The sequence below is a fragment of the Lutzomyia longipalpis genome, chromosome 4, assembly GCF_024334085.1.
Source record: "Lutzomyia longipalpis isolate SR_M1_2022 chromosome 4, ASM2433408v1".
Classification (NCBI taxonomy): domain Eukaryota; kingdom Metazoa; phylum Arthropoda; class Insecta; order Diptera; family Psychodidae; genus Lutzomyia; species Lutzomyia longipalpis.
In genome coordinates, this window is record NC_074710.1 from 6,124,199 (window position 1) to 6,142,461 (window position 18,263).

The window sequence follows — 18,263 nt, forward strand, 5'->3', positions numbered from 1 at the left end:
TATAGACAAACGGATATTTATATATAAGAAAGATGCACTCGGACAATAAATCCCTCCTTGTTCTGCACACTTTTCAATTCAATTCCATTTTCCGGAAGAAAAACTCCCACCTTACAGAATTCACAATGTTACCCATACAGTAAAAGTTTTATTATTCTCAATTTGGATGGGTTTTATAGTTTTACCAATTTCATGCTGAAAATCAAAAGATTTCCTCTCTAGAATTTCAAATATTGTTCTTCCCTTCATTTTGATGATTGTTTGTTACTTTATGTTGCAACTCAAAACGGAAATGAGCACAGGAAAAAATCGTAAAAGACTATCCTCCATTTTTTCAATTTTTCCCAAGTATACATAGTTTTTCTCTCTTGGGAAATCTTGGGGGAAACTTTGAAAGTTTTTAATGGATTAATTAAATAAAGGAAAAAGAAATGTTTTCTATTGAAGTATTTAAACGATTTTTTCATGAATTAAGTATGTATGTTTAGAAGGCATTGGTAAGGCACTATATCCTTGCGGAAGCTCTAATGAAAGATTAATCGATCAATCTAAACGAATCCTTGCAATTTTGCTATGTTTTAATAAAATTTCCATCATTTGAGGTGAAAAGAAATTATTTCTAGGCTAAAATAGTACATTGAAAATCGTAGAAAGGGGAATTTTCAAAAGATTAAAAATGTCAAACATTTAAAATAAATGTCAAATGACGTTAGAAGAAATGTCAAACTTTAGTAATGAAAAGTAACGATAACGGTTTGAAAAAAAACTCAAATAATAGAAAAAAATACTTCAAACGTTCGAAACATTAATATCTGAATGATAAACATTAGAAGAGAATAGTTAAATTGCTAAAAGAGAAATAGAACAAGCGTTAGAAAATCTTTTATGAATGTCAAATATTAGGATAAAAGACGACAAACGTTAAAAATATTTGAAGGCAAAATGTAATAAAAAATAAATAAAAAGGAGATAAAGCATTAAAAAATGATTTTTGTAAGTAAATAAAAAAAAAAGATAGAACAGGAATGACATATGTCAAACTGTACCTACTCTCAAACGTCAGAAAAGAAACGCCAAATGATATAAAATTACGTCAAAATCATAACTTTATTTTAGAATCTCTACAATTAGAAGAAAAAAATCAAATAAGCATTGGACATTATTTTCAAAATTCCAAACATTAAAAAATAAACGTCAAAAGTTAAAAATTCAGATATATAACTGCTAATTCAAAAACATCCGTTAATGCGATTTATAGAATTGTTCTTCCATATCCATAAACCTTAATAAAGCTTCATTTAAATTTGGATAAAAGTTTTTTTTAATCCTTTTTTTCCTAAAAATAACGATCCCATTGAATAGTTTTTAGGCTATTCTTCTGATATTCATATTTATTCGATTCAAGCTTTAAATTAGCGATATATTCGAATAATTTACCAGATTATGTAAATATTCACAAATAATTTAAATATTTACGATTATTTCTGAATTTACTTTCGATTGAAAAATAAAAAAAAAGCTTTTACGTTTTGAGCCATCTTCTCTCACCTTTGTTTTCCTTTTGAACTTATTGATTTTCCCCTATTTCCTCCCGGAGAAAATATAGAGAAGTAGCATAAATCCCCAAGCATAAATCTCAATTTTTCATGACAAAGTATTTTTATATCTCGAAGCTGGGCTTTACAAAAATTGACAAAAGAAAAACAATGAAGAATCTCAAAAGTTCCTTGAAAGTCTCAAGAAGTTGTCTTTGTTTAACGTTAGGACAAAAAATTGCTCGAAAAGAAGCTCAAAAGAGAGAAATTGTGTGTGGATTAGTGATGAGATTCTGGGATGTTTAATTACTGGTCGAGATATCTCCTTTGGCTTCTGGCATTTTAAAATATCCATGCCATTCCAAAGTGGGGATTTAGCATTGCTCTCGGGAGGATTCCATTTTGTACAACCGGATTATGCGGCACAAGTCAAGGCGATAGGATGGGGGATTTAAGAATTTTGAAATTGACGATGAGATTTTGTATTTTGGACTGTATTGTTTGTCTCCCGGAGTATAATCCCACCAATCTCATGGTTGTGGAGATTGCTATGGGGGACTATGAGGAAATGAAATTGTCACATAAAACTGTTGCACTCGCCTCTTATGTAGCAGTACAATCAACATAAATGTAGCATTTGTTGCCCATTTATTCGCGTCCTTTAGTTTCATGGATTTATGGAGCATTTCCTAACCAATGGACATCAAAGTTATATCATATATACAATGAAGCTTTTGTATATTGTCCTTTTACAATAATTGCAATGTGGTGACAGTGGGTGGAAAATAGCAATCAGTTGTACGTCTGCTTTTGTATAAGTAAAAGTCTGATTTTCCATTAAAACTGCCATCAAAGAGATAAGTGTTGAAATTATTATTTTTATGACTTTCCACGTTATATTTTATTCTGTGGATTTATCTACTTTGTTTTTGTAATAAAAGAGTTTTTTTTTGTCGCATAAAAATCGTTAAAAATATTCTGTTCAATGAAAACCCCAAATTTGAATTTGAATTTCATACCTGAAGAAGGTACTTTAAACATCTTCGAAACGTCGTGTAAATTGAAACATAATTGAAAAGTTTCACGTCAGATTTAAAAAATTATAACGGAAATAATTAATTTTGGTCATTAGCGAGGAAAAGAAGTTTCAAATAATTTTCTAATCTCACAAATAAATTGTTTACAGCGAGTTTCAATAAATCATTAATTTCCCTTTGGCTAAAATGCTTTAAATGCGATTTTTTTCCATCGTAAACTTCAGCTTTGTCACCGAGTGGTGGTAGGAAAATTAATCAAAGCCCTTAAAAACTCAAAGTCATAAATTAAGTCGTTCATTAAAAGTTGCCAAGAAATATTGTTTGACACAGAGAGTGGCGCAATAAATTTGGCCCAGGGGGTGGGTTGAAGCTAAAATTGAAGGTGTTTGGGGGTACTTTGCTACTAATACCAGTTAATGCGAGCAAAATCACCTCACCAGGACGGCAATAAAAACTTTGCGGCCCCCTCTGGGGAGGTAAAAGGGCATTTTTTAATAATTGAAATATAAAATTTTGATATTTCATAATTTTATTACATACGCACAATTTTCCCAGAGAGGGAGAGAGAGCTTTTAACGACCAACTGGTGCCATTCCGCAGAGAGGATAATTTGAGTTTTTGTGATTTATACGACGAAGAAAAGGGCGAAAGGGGGTGATTCATTTCTTTTTTCTTACTCGCTACTTAACAAAACAGTTTTCGTTTTTTTTTCGTTTCATTGTTTTGTATTTTTCAAATATGAAATATTTAAGATTCAGGAGACTTTTCTTGCCACTGAGGCCAATTCAAATCTTACTGCTTGTTCTAATGAAGACTGAAGAAAAAGCAATTTAAAATTTAAAAATTTTCCGTAAGTCCGATGTATATAACTGATTTCGACGATAAATACAATTTTTGTGTTTAAATTATTTAAATTTTGACAAAATCGTTTTCTACAAATATGTTTGTTTATGCGCTTTAGGAAAATTAAGAGAGAAAATGCTCCATTCCCCCGCTTCAATAATAAGAAATTCTTGCTCAAGAATTATATAATGTAGTCAAAAAGTCTACCAGATTATACATTCTTTATTTATCTTCCCATTGAAATGGAAAAACATTTTCTCAAATTAATCTCTCATAATTCTCCGAATCTTATCAATAATTCATGCAGCATCGATAAATTAATTCAACGTAAGATATTTTTTTTATGATTTCTCAGAAATTTTGCATTAAAATTGATATCATTGCGGTAATCGCAATAAATGCAAATTTATGATTGATTCTTCATCTTTGTGCATCAAAAGAGGAAGTTTTAAACGAATTATTTGTTCTCAAATTACTTCCACTGAATCATCTCATTTATTTGTTTTTCCCAATTATACTTTTCCACTTTTTTCCGGAATTATTTCTCTTTTATATCGTAATTCGAAGTTCATTAAAATTATTTTTTAATTGGAAAATTTTAATATGCAATAAAAAAATATAATTATTTTTTATCACAATAAATACATTTTTTTGTAAGAAAATTATATTTTTAAATTGATTTTTTTGGCCAATTTTACTAATTATTCGGTTCTTTTCGTATTAAATAATCATACATATTTTTTTTGTTCAATATATGAAGAAAAAAAAACAAATTTTACGAGAAAAATAGCAATTGAGGGAAAATGTGGGGAAAAGTTGGGAAAAAGGAAGTATGAAATTTCATTTAGAAATAAAGCTTTGTTAGAAGAGATTTTCATGAAAAGGAAAACCGCAAATAATTGCAACTCGAGCCTCAAAAAATAGCACCCGCCATACACCCGAAAATTAATGACTAAGAATTCTTCTAACGCAATTCATTCAAGTAATTTGAGCTGGTGCCGGGAAAAGGAATCTCTCTCTGAGTTTTCTTTTTCAAGGGGATGGGAGGCAACGAACCACGAAATGTGGGTGAAAATTTCTTTTATTTTTGGTGGAAAAATGGGGGGGTGTGGTTAAGGGAGGAATCTCTCCATTTTTTACGTGTTAACATTGCAGTGTGGCAAGTCATTAATATTAAATATGATTTTTTTCTTTCACTCACCACATCCCTATTCTCTTTTTTTATATTTTATATGTACGTACATTCACCGTCAGTTAGACCATTATTATTCTACTTGACACTCAATATTCCCATTCTCTCGTTGACACCCCCAACCAACGCCCACCTCCCCCCTCCGCCACTCTGGCAAACATTTCAACGGGGTGTGTGTGAAAATTGTTTGAAATCTTGAGATCTTGTCTCATGCTCATTTTATGAATTCTCCCTCCATCCTCATTGTTGCTTTGTATTGTACTTTCTTTCTTCTTCCACAATGTTTTCCATATAAAACGAATTATATATTCCTCATGATATGTTTCACGTTTTTCACATACCTATGCTATAGAAAACAAGGCACTTTTGCTTCAGGAAATTTAGAAAATGGCAATGAATTATTTTCCTTTTAATTTCTTTTTCTCTAAAAGCCAATTTCAAGGTTGATTTGAAACTTTAAAAAAAACATACATAAATAGGAAGCACAAAGAATTATTTTTTATAACCGTAAATTGGGGTGTTTTGGGATTTATTTTCAGAAGGAATTGTAATGCTAATTTGTAAGAAACATTGATTGACTTTTAATTAAAAATTTATAACTAAAATTTTCCGGGGAGTCCCAAAATGTTCACAATTTTAATCCTCATCCACCCCTTACGTTATTTTACCCCGCATATCTCCCAAGATCCTAGTTTACGGTTAATTTTTCGTTGAAATCAGAATAATTAATAAGTTCTCTACATTTTTGGGTTTATTTTTGGTTTTTCTCGTAGAAATCAGAAATACATCAGACATATTTTACCACAGAATTTTATCTGTTTTTGACATTTCGTTAAATATAAAAGCTTCTTCAGGTCACACTCGATAGTTTTTTTTTAAATAAAAAATCGTTACTTTGAAAATAGAAGAAGAGAGAACGTAATTTACTTATGTTTATAAATAATCAAATATAATATAGATTTTATTGTTCTTCACTTAAAGTTCTTTCTTATTTTAGAATGAGAATAGGTCAACTAAACACATACAATTTCCTCTAAATAGTACAATAGCATGCAATGCAATCATTTCAAGAAGTTCTAAGGATTATATATTTATTTTATTCCTTCTTTTGCAAAATAGAGCAAACAAAATTTGCAATTCAAACACTCATCATGAGTTTTTTCTTCATTCAAATTTAGCACAAGTCTGCAAATGGAATTGAATGATAAAAATCAATGAGACTTCAATGAAATGCATTTTCTGGATTTCTCCTGGGGATTCACGATAAGATGTTCATGACACTATCACCTGTATAACTAATCATTTGCAATCCTTTCTGACTCTGCAAGAAAAAAGTTTAAGGGCAGAAGCCTTTCGCCGTGTGCTGCAGTTAATTTTTTTTCAATGTTTTTTGGGAATTGAAAGGTCAGTTTTATGACGAATTTTGAAAGAATTATTCGGAATAATCATACAAGAATAGTTATTAAATAAATGAGTCGTATTCTGCGATCAAGAAATCCTTGAAATCGTTGAAATTTCAAAAGAAATTATTGAATTTTCAAAAAACTTTTATTCGCAAAATATTGGTTTGTCCAATATTTACACGGATTTCTAACCTCACATATTCACATAAATTCAGTACAATTTTGATTTTCTGTCTCATTCACTCCCATTGAATGTACTGGTAGAAAGAAATGTTAGGTTAGAAATCCAGATAAATATTGGACAACCCAATAGGACCAATATTCCGAATATTCAAAACGAATATTCAGATTATTCAGAAAATTTTGGAATTACCATTAATATTCAGATCATTCGGCTATTAAGAGTCATTCGCTTTAAATATTCGTTATTATTGAATTGAAGAAATAATTTTTACTCGAGTATGCGTTAACCCTTGGAGAATTTTACTGACCCAATTGACCAATTCGATTTTTAAATTGTCAAAAAAGAAAATCTATTTTACCTCTCGTGATTAATTCCTTATCTATATGTTTGGGGAAGTTTAATTACTTGAAGTTTGCGGAACAAAATTTGGTAAAACGTTTTTCTTTTTGAGCTAGAAAATAAAGATCAAAGTTTGAGGTTAGAAATACCGGATCTTCCAAGGGTTAAACACGTTCCAAATTTTAGAAAGTTCTAGCCATTCTAGAGCTATTTTATCATCACTTTTTCTTGTAAAATTTTACATTGAAGAACTCTTTGTCCTGAAAGAGTTAATCTAAAAATTAATTAAGAGTTCTCAAGTGTTTATAAAAACGAGGACTTTTGTTCAAAATAATTTATTAAAAAAACACAATGCGATGATTTTACAAAATTCCATCAATACCTTCGAATCAGAGCTTCAGCATGAATTCTCATAAAAATGTTCATAGAATGATTGCAATGGAGGGATAGAAAATAATTTCCATATGTACCTATCTTTTTTTCCATCTCCTGATGAAAATCCATCTCTTCTCTCCATGACACACAAGAGACATTCCTGTGTTGGATCTGTGTGAAAAATGAAGTGTGAGAGGACCTCCCCGAGGATGATGTTTATGTCGACAACTGTCTAATCATAAGATGGAATCAATTTATTATTCTCTTGATGCTGTGAGACAGTAAATTTCACTCAAAAGAAAAATGAAATGAATGAAAAAAATCCCTCTTCAAGATGAGAAAAAATCACCAAACTCACAGATGACATACAAATAAGTTCACGCGATGTGGGGGCGGGAGGAACCTCCATGAAGAACCCGAGGGGAAAAACGGGAGGAACCACGTGGTGAAATGAGAATTCGTCTCAATTTAAATTCACCAAGATTTTGATGCCTATTCTCGTATTCTTATTTTATTTTCTCTTCTCCTTTTCTACGTTGCCTCCGCCCAAAGCTTTTCTAAAGAGGAATAATACGTAGAGTGGAAGACATCCGAAGATGAGGAAGTTGCAGAGTAATAAATCACGATGAAGTCACGAGGAAGAGAGAGAAAAGAGTGTTTCTAAAGAAATGATGAGAAAATATTTTCTCTTGATGGTTTTTTATGCAATACCCACACCCCAATGGTACATTCAATTGGCCAGCAGATAAGGAGAAAAAGGAAATTTCAATTTATTCAAGAAGTGCTCAATTTACTGATTTTTTCACATTTCTTCTGGGCCATCAAGCAATTTTTCTACATCGATGCAAATGCCAAATAAATTGAAATAAAAAGCTATTAAAATGATTAAAACTTTTATTCTTTCTCCTGAAACATAAAGTATGTAGAATTATGTCAGAAATTAAATTGATGAAAACACCGTTTAAATCTGCCAAATACTTTATTCAGCCTTTTGTGTTTAAATGAAACATTGAAACATTCGTTATTTGTAGCAAGATTTATTCTGTGGTTGGTGCTTTCAAATAATATTTCTCAGGCAAAACGTTTTCTCTGACCTCTTCCGCGTAATCTTAACGTATTTTCAATATGAAAAAAACTTAATTAAATTCATTTAACACTTTCGCGTTTTTTTTGGTCACACGTTGACCCAAACATGAAACATTTTATTTTTCAAATTTTTTTATGAATGCAACTGTTTTTCCTGGTAACAAATACGTGAAACTCACGCAAAAAAATCGAAGACAACGTTTTGCTTAAAAAATATCTTCTGAGTGAGATCGTTTATAGAATAAATATCGGGATAAAAGAGCGCATGTTTCAATGTTTTTATGTTTCACGTTGGACGCAAAAGAGTTAAATTCGAGAAAAAAATGTTTCACGTTTGGGTCAGCGTATATAATCCAATGGACACAAAAGGGTTAATTCAAAGAAAAAATGCACCAGAAAGTATTCCTGATTAAGAGAAGAACTATTTCCAATAATGTCTATTTTAAATGTACTTTAGGAGGTGCCCTGTGAGGGGAATTCCGCGATAATCCCTTGAAAATATTGGAAGGGATTTTTAACAATTTCACTTGATTGATTTTTTTTATAAAATTCGAAATTGCAAACCTCCCAAAAGCTTTTGTCAATGTGCTAAAATCCCCCAAAAAAGCCACTCAAAATATATTCAAATCCCACACTAAAATAAAGCCAAAGTGAATAAATTTATTTTCACATGAAAATGCTACCAAAAACAAACTTCGCCTTTTAACCACTGCATTCGGTGGTTTTGGAAAGTGAATTAAATTAATATTCAAAAATTGACGGGATGTATCGATAAAAATGCATGTGTAGCCACCATTTGGGGGATGAATAATTCATTTTAATTTATGGGAATTTTTTATGGTGGATTCCCCTCTAATTCCAGGTAAAATATAATTATAAACAAATTTAATTAAAAATTGTGTAATATTGGGGTGAGATTTGTCCCCATTATCCCTATAAAATCATGTTCTTTGACTTCTTCATATGTTTTATTTAATTAAATTTACAGCATTTTATGTAAGAGAATGAAGAAGAGTAATTAATTTAGTAGAATAATATCGAAAAAAAATGTTATTTTCCATTTTTTAATTTAATTTAAGACTCAATTCGTCATAAAGGGGTTAAGATCATTTCGGTTTTTTACACAAAGCTTTTATTTTTTGAGCATTTGAATCTTACCCATCCATTTTTTATTTTTAATCTTTAATATTAAAATCTAATTACTTCTAACAAAACATACACAGATAGATCAATTAGTAGATTAATTAACGAACAAAACTTCTTTTACAAATCTATTTCGTGGTAGCTAATGGGTTAAAATGCTTTTTTTTTATTAACTCTCGCGTTTTTTTGGGTCATACGCTGATACAAACGTGAAACATTGCATTTTTCTAATTATTTATGAATTTTATTGTTTTCCATGTTATAAATGCATTAAACTTACACAAAAGATGCAAAAGAAAACGTTCTAACTGAAAAACATCCTCATAATGCGTCTAGACAATAAATATCGTAATTAAAAGAGGGGATTAATCCTTTCGAGTCCATGTGAAACAGAAACATTGAAACATGTGCTCTTTTTATCAGGATATTTATTCTGTGGATGCTTTTAGAGGACATTTCTTAGTCAGAGCATCTTCTTTGGCCTCTGTCGCGTAAAGATGCATTTCTAGCTTGGAAAATTCATTAAATTCTTAAAAATTTGGGAAAATAAAATATTTCACATTTGGGTCTACGTATGACCCAAAAAACGCGAAAGGGTTAAATAAAAATATTCACGGTGATGTGAACGAAATTATCAAAGTTGCATTGAATTTAAATTTAATCTTCCCCAGAGGCTACCAAACCACCCATAAAGTTTGCAAATCACCAATAAAATATTCAAATTCATCGAATTTTCAATATGAAACCACAACGCGTAAAAACGACGCCTCAGGCGGCCATATTTTTTTAGCGATGGAGTGGTTAAATGCCTGTAATACCAAAATTAATTTGAATGTGAAATGCAGTTAAGCAAATAATTTTGCCATTCACCCTTCTGGGGAAATTAGTGTGGAAAAACACATGATTTGTGTAATTTAATGCAAAAAAAAAAATCAGTAGCAACCAGTAAAGTAAAACATCTATTTTTTTCTATCGTTCTAATGGCTGAACTTCCCGCGTGAGGAGTTTTTGGGGCAGATTGCAAAATATTCACCGTGATGATACACAAAAGAAGCATCTTCATGGTCTTTTCCATTGTCTTTCTCGTGGCACCATAGATGCGGGGATTTGTGAAAGAGAATCATCTGCAGTGAGTATTGAGTTTCCTTCTTCATTTCCTCCATTGTTTTATTTTAATATAAACTTTAATATTATTTTTCATAATTTTAAGGTCTTATCGTCATTTCCTTGGGCATTTATCGTTCTAACACAATTTCTAATTAATTTTCAGGGATATTAACAAATTTTAAGTTTTGACAACACAAAATGCTGATTTTTCGTTACAATATATTGAAAGTACTGAAAATATATATTCCCGCCAAATCTACAATTCCCACTTCGGCTCGCTCTCGGGCGCACTTCGCGTACTGTCGGCAATCTTCGTGTTTATTCTGAATGTTCTGACAGCAAAACAAAAGAAAAGAAGAAGAAACAAACAATTCACCTGCAGAAAATATCTTTGTTAGTTCATTAATTTCCCGGAAAAATAGAAAATTCATCGAGAAAATGGATTATGTGTACGTGCCCGGAGATGGGGGAGATCCACCGGAAGATATTTTAGCGATGCAAAGTAAGGAAATTCCGTGAAATATTCCATAAATTCCACGAAAAAAAACAAAACATTTCCCTGGAGGGAGATTTTCTTGGATTTCCTTGCTGATTTTCTTTGCTTTTTTGCAGTGTTTGAGGGCACCTCTGCCGCCTCAGATTACCCTCCGGGATTTCAACCATTCACAGTGCCCCAGAATGATGCAGAATACCTCCCGATTAGCTTTGTTCAGGCAGACGGAGGGGATCGCTTTGGGGTGTCAACGGTGTGCTTTGATACCCACGAAGAGCTCCTGTGGATGGGGAATCAGGGGGGCCACGTGACATCCTACTACGGGGGTACAATGCAGAAGTACACGTCCTTCCAGGTGCACGCAACGGACATTGTGCGACAGATACATCCCACAGAATCGGGTATTTTAGTCCTGACCAGCACCTGCTTGAGGCACCAAATCCGCCGGGGGATACCCAAGTATACGCACACATCGAAGAATATGCAGGATATGATGTGTATGGTACAGATGAGTCCCAATCGCTTCCTCCTGGGCGGGAATCAGGATGTTCTCATTGAGTACGACGCTGAGGCGCGTGAGGAGACAAATCTGGCGAGTGCTGGGGAGAATGGGTGCGTCGTGTTGCGCCTCCACAATCGTTTCCTCTGCACTGGTGATGCCTTTGGCCAGATAACACTCAGGGATCCTGCATCGCTCACCGTTGAGCACACAATCCGGCCGCACTACGGAAGCCTGTCGGATTTTGACGTGGAAGGGAACTACCTCGTCTCGTGTGGATTCAGTGAACGCACCCCGGGCACCTTGTCCGTTGATCGCCTTCTCATGGTCTACGACCTCCGAATGCTGCGCCTCGTCTCACCCATTAAGGTGCACATTGATCCACAACTGCTGCGCTTCCTGCCGTCGCAGTGCTCACGCCTCGCTGTGGTTTCACCCCTTGGGCAGCTGCAGCTCGTAGACACGGTGGAGCTGAGTGAGCCACGTGTTTCCGTGTACCAAGTTAACACATCCGGCAGTCAATGCCTCACCTTTGACATCAGCTCCTCCTGCCAGGCAATGGCATTTGGGGATCAGAGTGGACACATTAATCTCTTCAGCTCCGTGAGTGTCTCAGAGCCACAATTCAATGCCTTCTCGCGCAGTACGGAGTTTGCTGATCCCATTGAACCCCTCCCAATGGTCCCGATAACAGATGAGAACTTCCCCCTGTCCTCAATTCCACTTCCGGAACTCACAACGGGCGACAGGTGGCTGAGTGATTGGCCCCCGCAGCTCATGGAGTACCGCTGGAGACGCCCCAAACCAATTGATCCGGAAATTTTGGCCACGATGAAGATGCAGGGCCCCATTGGGTATGCCCTGAACCCACGGCACACGCGCAGAAATCAAATTCCCTACTACATGGATGGCAGTCAGGCCAGTAGTCAAGTGACAACAGCAGTGACAAGCAATAAACCCGATGCAGGACTCAAAATAATCCCCAAGAGGTACAGAAAGGTAAGTTCGCTGTTTACTAATTATTATTTTTTAATCAATTCTGGGGAAGATTGAGGAGGATCAGAAAGTTAGAAACCTTCAAAATATTCCGTAAAGCCTTAACCCTTTCAACCCGAATTTTGAATTTGAATAAAAGTTGCGTATATCCTTTAAAAAAATCAAAATGGCTCCTGAAAATCTTTCTAGTCCTTAAAGTTTATAATACTCATTTTTAAAATTGAACGGACAAACTGATTTTCAAATTTTTTCTTTCTTTTGAAAGGACATAAATGTAGCTTTCAGAATTTGTGACATTTGCTAAAATCGGATAATCAGAACCTGAGATATTTGAGGGTAAAATTGCTCTCTACAACTCTATTTTCATTTCGACGTGTTAAGTTTCATTATTTTTTAACTTTTCAGAAATTCGGAAAATTTTCAGAAATTTCGGTAACTTTTCCGAAACTTTCAAAAGTTTCATTATTTTTCAAAACCTCTCTTCTTTGTGTATAACATGCCCAAATTTCAAATCTGTAGCTATTGTAGAACCGGAGATATAGACCAAAGAATAAAGTGAAAATTACGGTTGGACGCCATTTTGCAGACACCCAGAGCAAGTAGGAGCGTGAAAAGGTTCTAGGGTTTCAACAGAACTATCTCTTGCAAAAAACCGCATGTCTCTATCTATCACAGGAACTGAGATATTGAACTCAGAAACTCAAAACTCAGAAACAATAAAAAAAGATTCAATATGGCGGCCTGAAAATATGGGACGTTTTTGCCGCGTAAATTCGAGTTTTGGTAATCTCCATTCTCCATCTTTTCTTAAAATTTCATATTTCTATTATCATTCTCTCACAAAGTTCTCTGGAACGACATATTCCCACAACTAAGGTTAAAATAAGTTAGAAGTTCGTTAAAATAATTTTTCAAAATGGCGGACAGGAGAGCGTCACTTTTGTCACCTAACCTGTCAAAAAACCCAGAAAACTAATGAAAGAATCTTACTTTTTCATTATTTCTGCGATAGGTTGAAGTGAAATACTCAAAACTCGGTACACAAGACTTTGATTTTGATCAGTACAATCAGACGGAGTTTGCTGGGTTAGAAGCAAACCTACCCAATGCCTACTGCAATGCCATGCTACAGGTGCTGCACTTTATAAAGCCACTACGACAGAATCTCTTTGCACACACGTGCTCCAAAGAATTCTGCCTTGCCTGTGAACTGGGCTTCCTGTTTCACATGCTAGCTACGTCGAATGGTGCTCCCTGTCAGGCTAGTAACTTCCTCAGATCTTTCCGAACTGTACCCGAAGCAGCTGCCTTGGGGTTGATTTTGTCGGACAGAACTAGTGCGAAGCCCAACCTCATTAGCTTAATTCAGGTAAGGAATGTTGAGAAGTTTGGGATCCTTAGATCCTTGACATAGGAGACTGTTAGCAGGAAACTAAGTTAACTGTTTCGTTTTTGATAGAACTGGAATCGATTCATCCTGCATCAAATACACTATGAACTACTGGAGACTTCTAAAAGATCTATACCCCATCCTTTTGGAGGTAAGATTAAGTTTTTGATTTAGTTTAGTTCTTTTTTTTTTGTAAAAAGTTTAAACGAAAAATCTTTCATTGTTGTTGAAGACTGCTCAACGACATCGTCTCCGAAGAAACTAAGTTCCTACGAAGAGAACTTCCCGAAACTCCAGGAAATCGCCCCGCCGGTTAATGAGGAAAAATTCCAATTTATCGAATCAAAAGACGAGACAGAAGACTTATCCGAATCAACACCGAAGCGTGAAGATGAAGAGACGGAGATTAGTAGATTGTTCGGTACAAAGCAAACCTGTACATCGCGTTGCCTCAAGTGCAGCGATGAGCGGTCAAAGACGAACATTCTGCTTGTCTGTAGCCTCCTGTATGGTGCTCAAAATCACGATGAGAACATCACATTTGCTCGAATTCTGAGGAATTCACTGAGCGGTGAGAAGACCATTCCAGTCTGGTGTGAACAGTGTAAGAAGTTTACGCCGACAAATCAGTATGTGCGTGTAACGAAACTCCCTAAAATTTTGGCTATAAACTGTGGGCTTGACAATGAAAAGGAACTGCAGTACCTCAAGCGGATTACAAGTAGAACTCCTCAAACGGGACACACGGAAAATGCTCCTGTTGCGAGTATGAAGCCGTGCCGTTATGGTTTGAACTGTTCCCGCATTGATTGTCATTTCACACATCCAGATAGGAAGTCTCCAACATCACAGGTTTGTTTTCTTTAATATTAAGCTGTTTAAAGGAAGTTTGCACTCAGGCTCCATCTTTTTGTTGAAAAAAGATGGAGACATCTTAGTTCAGTTAGCCAATCAACTAGCAGTAATTCCCTTTGTTGAAGCTTAAATTAATAAGAAGAAGAAGGAGTTGTTCTCTTATTGGTTGATAATTTGAAGAAGAGTGTTGATTGGCTAATAAGGCTAATCAACGCCTGATCTAACTTTTTGACAGGATGAACTAGAAGGTTCTCCTGCGATGTGGCAAATTGAAGTTTCAGTATCTAGCCTTGCGGTCCGAAGTTTATCTGTATAGAATAACTTTCGGACTTCAGATCACTTAGGATCAGACGATTAGATAAGAGAACTTCGCCGCATTATACTTTTGGGGGCTTAAGAGAGGATTTAACTGCAAAGACAATGATTTTTCAGGCAACAACATCAACAAATCCTCCCAAGAGCAATACGTGGTTCCCACTTAAATTCTCCCTGACAATTGATGCAGACTCCAATCTGACCATTGACGGTGATCTGGGAAGACGTTCACCGGAGCAGAAGACTCCGGAAGATGCTGAAAAGCCCATAATGTACGATTTATCGGCTGTTGTGTGTCAAATAGACGATGGGACGTGCAAGAATCTCGTCTCAATTGTCAAAGTCCCGGATTCCTGCCATGCTGTGCCGTCGGAAGATGGTTCAGGGAATTGGTATGTCTTCAATGACTTCAGCATAACACCGGTATCAATGCAGGAAGCCGTCTGGTTTACGCTTGACTGGAAAGTGCCGTGCGTACTGTTCTACACAACACGCGATGCCGCCACTGAGGCTGCTGCACAACACGACAATGGGGGGCTGCCCAAAGGAACGCCGGACTTCAATCCATTCACCACAGATCTCTATGCGCGACAACTAATGCTCGAACCATGTGACTTTCGTCCCCTGGCACCGTCGGAGATGCCCACACGTGGGGATCTCGTGGCGATGGATGCGGAATTCGTCACGCTGAATCTGGAGGAGAATGAAATGCGTCCCGACGGGAAGATGGCAACAATAAAGCCGAGTCATATGAGTGTGGCACGGATTACGTGTATCAGGGGGCAGGGGGAATACGAGGGGGTGCCCTTCATTGATGACTACATCTCGACGCAGGAACAAGTTGTGGATTACCTGACAAAGTTCTCGGGGATCAAACCCGGGGATCTTGATGCGAATTTCAGTAATAAAAATCTCACAACGCTCAAGAGTTCCTACCAAAAACTACGCTATCTCGTTGACATTGGCGTCATCTTCGTTGGACATGGCCTGAGGAATGATTTTAGGTGAGTTTTTGGTGCTCTTTGCAAAGATGATGGCTTTCTTTAGGACCCTAAAGTGTTAGATTCAGACCCAAATATATTTCTTAAAAATAATTATTAAAAGATTCTACAGAAAATATTTTTATAATGATATTTTATGAAACTTAAAAAATTAAAAATCCAAAATGATAAATTGAGACCCTTAAATATTTTTCTTTCAAACCGCAGAAAGATAAATTGAGACCCTTAAATATATTTGAAAATTAATTTATAAAAAATTTTACAATGAATAATATTTTAGATTTTTCCTTTTCAAATTAGAAAATTTAAAAAAAATTCAGAAACGTCTTCAGATTCCAAAATTTAAAATTAGAACCAGGAATATTCGAACGTTAAAATGTCAAACTGAGACCTTAAATACATATTTTCTCATCAAACCCTAAAATAGCAAATTGAGACCTTTATTATTTTTTTCTTTTAGACACCTTAATGATAAATAAAAATCCTAAATATTTTTCCTTTAGACCTCAAAAAAGTAAATTATTGTCGAAAATTTTTAATTTCATTTTCTAAATTATTTTTTTAAATACTTTTTTCGGACCCTAAAGAGGTCCTGAATATTTTTTTTCCTTTAGACACTTTTATGAATTTAGACCTTTAAATATTTACGAAAATTTACAATTGAATTTTTAAATTATTTTTCATTTCTATAAAATTAAAAAAAAGGAAAATTATAAAATACTTTTCAAAATACAAAAAACTTTGAAATTGAGACCCCAAAAATTGTTCTTAGACCTTGAAATATTATTAGACAACAATATTCTTCTTTAGATCTTGATATTGAGATTTGAAGAAAGCATCTTTTAGTAGCAGTTGTAGTAGATAGATATTGATAGTTTTTCAAGTTTTTTCTTTTCTAATTTAGACGAATTCTAGAAAATACTCTAGAAGCCTTAAAATTCTTCTAGATCCTAAAAATTCGTTCAGATCCTTTTTTTAATTTAGAGCCTAAAATTTTTAGTTTAGACCCCTATTTAGGTCCTATCAGACTCAGAAATATTTTCTATATCCAAAGAAGTTTTTTTTATTTATTTTTTTTTTATTAATTCTGTCAAAGCTAATTTTTTAAAGACAAAATAAATAAAGAAAAAAATTCTTTAAACTCTACAATTTTAGGGATTTTTAAGGAATGTTTAAAAGGGTTATTTAGACCTTTAAACGTTCCTTAAAATTGAATATTTTTTTTTCTTAATTAAACTTCTAAATTTTCCGTATTAGGGTAATCAACATGATCGTCCCACCGGAGCAGGTGATCGACACAGTTCACCTGTTTCACCTGCCGCATCAGCGTATGGTGTCACTGCGCTTCCTCGCGTGGCACTTTTTGGGCATTAAAATCCAATCGGAGACTCACGACAGTGTGGAGGATGCTCGAGCGGCGCTTCAGCTCTACAAGGAGTACGTTAAACTGAAGGAGGAGGACAAGCTGGCGTCCGCAATCAAGCTCCTGTACGAGATGGGCAAACAACTCGCGTGGAAAGTTCCCGAATGAGGCCCCACCAAACACCCCCCAAAACAACCTCCTTTTCAATTATATACATTTGAATAAAGAGAAAAGCTCTCCTTTGAGTTTTTTTTAAGCGAGAAAAAAATAAAACAACTTTTAATTTTATTTTCTTTTTATTAATTTTATTATTCACAGTAAATTAGTTTTTTTTTATGGATTACTTTTGAAGTGGATTTTTTCCTTCAGTTTCACTTTTCTTCAATTTTCTTGTTACTTCTTAGAACCCCAAATGATTTTCCTAACCGCATTTAATTTGTTTTCTTATTTACATTTTAAAAATTTTTTTTTCAACGTTTTTAATGCAAAAAAAATGTCGCGAACAACTCCTTATTAATCGACTTTATATAGTTAATTTTGCAAATTTTTTCTTTTTTTTTCATAAAGCATTTTCTTTTGACAATGCGAAGCACATACAAAAAAAAAGGAATAATTTTGGATTTTACCTACATTACACTGAGAAAAAAAATATTCGAGAATTAAAATTTTTGAAAAATTCAAAACATTTCTGAAGATTTCTTTGAAATTTTTCATTGTAGATTTTAAAAAAATCATTTTCAAGGAAGGGAAGGTCCTAATGAAGAGCTTGAAAGAAAATAAATTAGGACCTAAAGATTCACCTTCAACTTGTGAAATTTAAAAATTCAAAAGATTAATTTTATCCCAATTGAAACCTTTGAGATCTTGGATTGGTTTAATTTAGAGAAAGTTTCTTAAATTTTGAATTAAGGAACTCAAACGTTTCAAAACTTCTATAAATGGTTTGAACTGTAAAATTTTAAATTCTTTTAAAGACTTTAACGGATTGTAAGAATTCATAAATTTTAAATTCAGACTTTAGAATTTTTCAGACTTTTAATGTTTGTAAGATTTTAATTTATTTAATGATCAAACTCTGGAAAATTCTAAACTCAAACCATAGAATTT

General features: G+C 34.1%; 1 protein-coding gene across 1 annotated transcript; it reads left to right on the forward strand.

The window, feature by feature from the left end:
• The first annotated feature begins 10,578 nt into the window (after positions 1 to 10,578).
• Positions 10,579 to 17,444, forward strand: LOC129795839 (PAN2-PAN3 deadenylation complex catalytic subunit PAN2). Its single transcript, XM_055837343.1, has 7 exons — positions 10,579 to 10,746; positions 10,857 to 12,235; positions 13,245 to 13,601; positions 13,692 to 13,773; positions 13,855 to 14,474; positions 14,910 to 15,796; positions 17,051 to 17,444. The coding sequence occupies exons 1-7, from the start codon at positions 10,683 to 10,685 to the stop codon at positions 17,322 to 17,324; spliced, it is 3,663 nt and encodes a 1,220-aa protein (XP_055693318.1). The 5' UTR covers positions 10,579 to 10,682; the 3' UTR covers positions 17,325 to 17,444.
• Positions 17,445 to 18,263: the final 819 nt, after the last annotated feature.

Excerpts from the sequence above, each read along its gene's own strand:
- LOC129795839 (XM_055837343.1), top strand. The coding sequence starts at position 10,683 with ATGGATTATGTGTACGTGCCCGGAGATGGGGGAGATCCACCGGAAGAT. Across the intron at positions 10,747-10,856 it reads AGATATTTTAGCGATGCAAA|TGTTTGAGGGCACCTCTGCC; the intron begins GTAAGGAAATTC and ends GCTTTTTTGCAG. Across the intron at positions 12,236-13,244 it reads TCCCCAAGAGGTACAGAAAG|GTTGAAGTGAAATACTCAAA; the intron begins GTAAGTTCGCTG and ends TTTCTGCGATAG.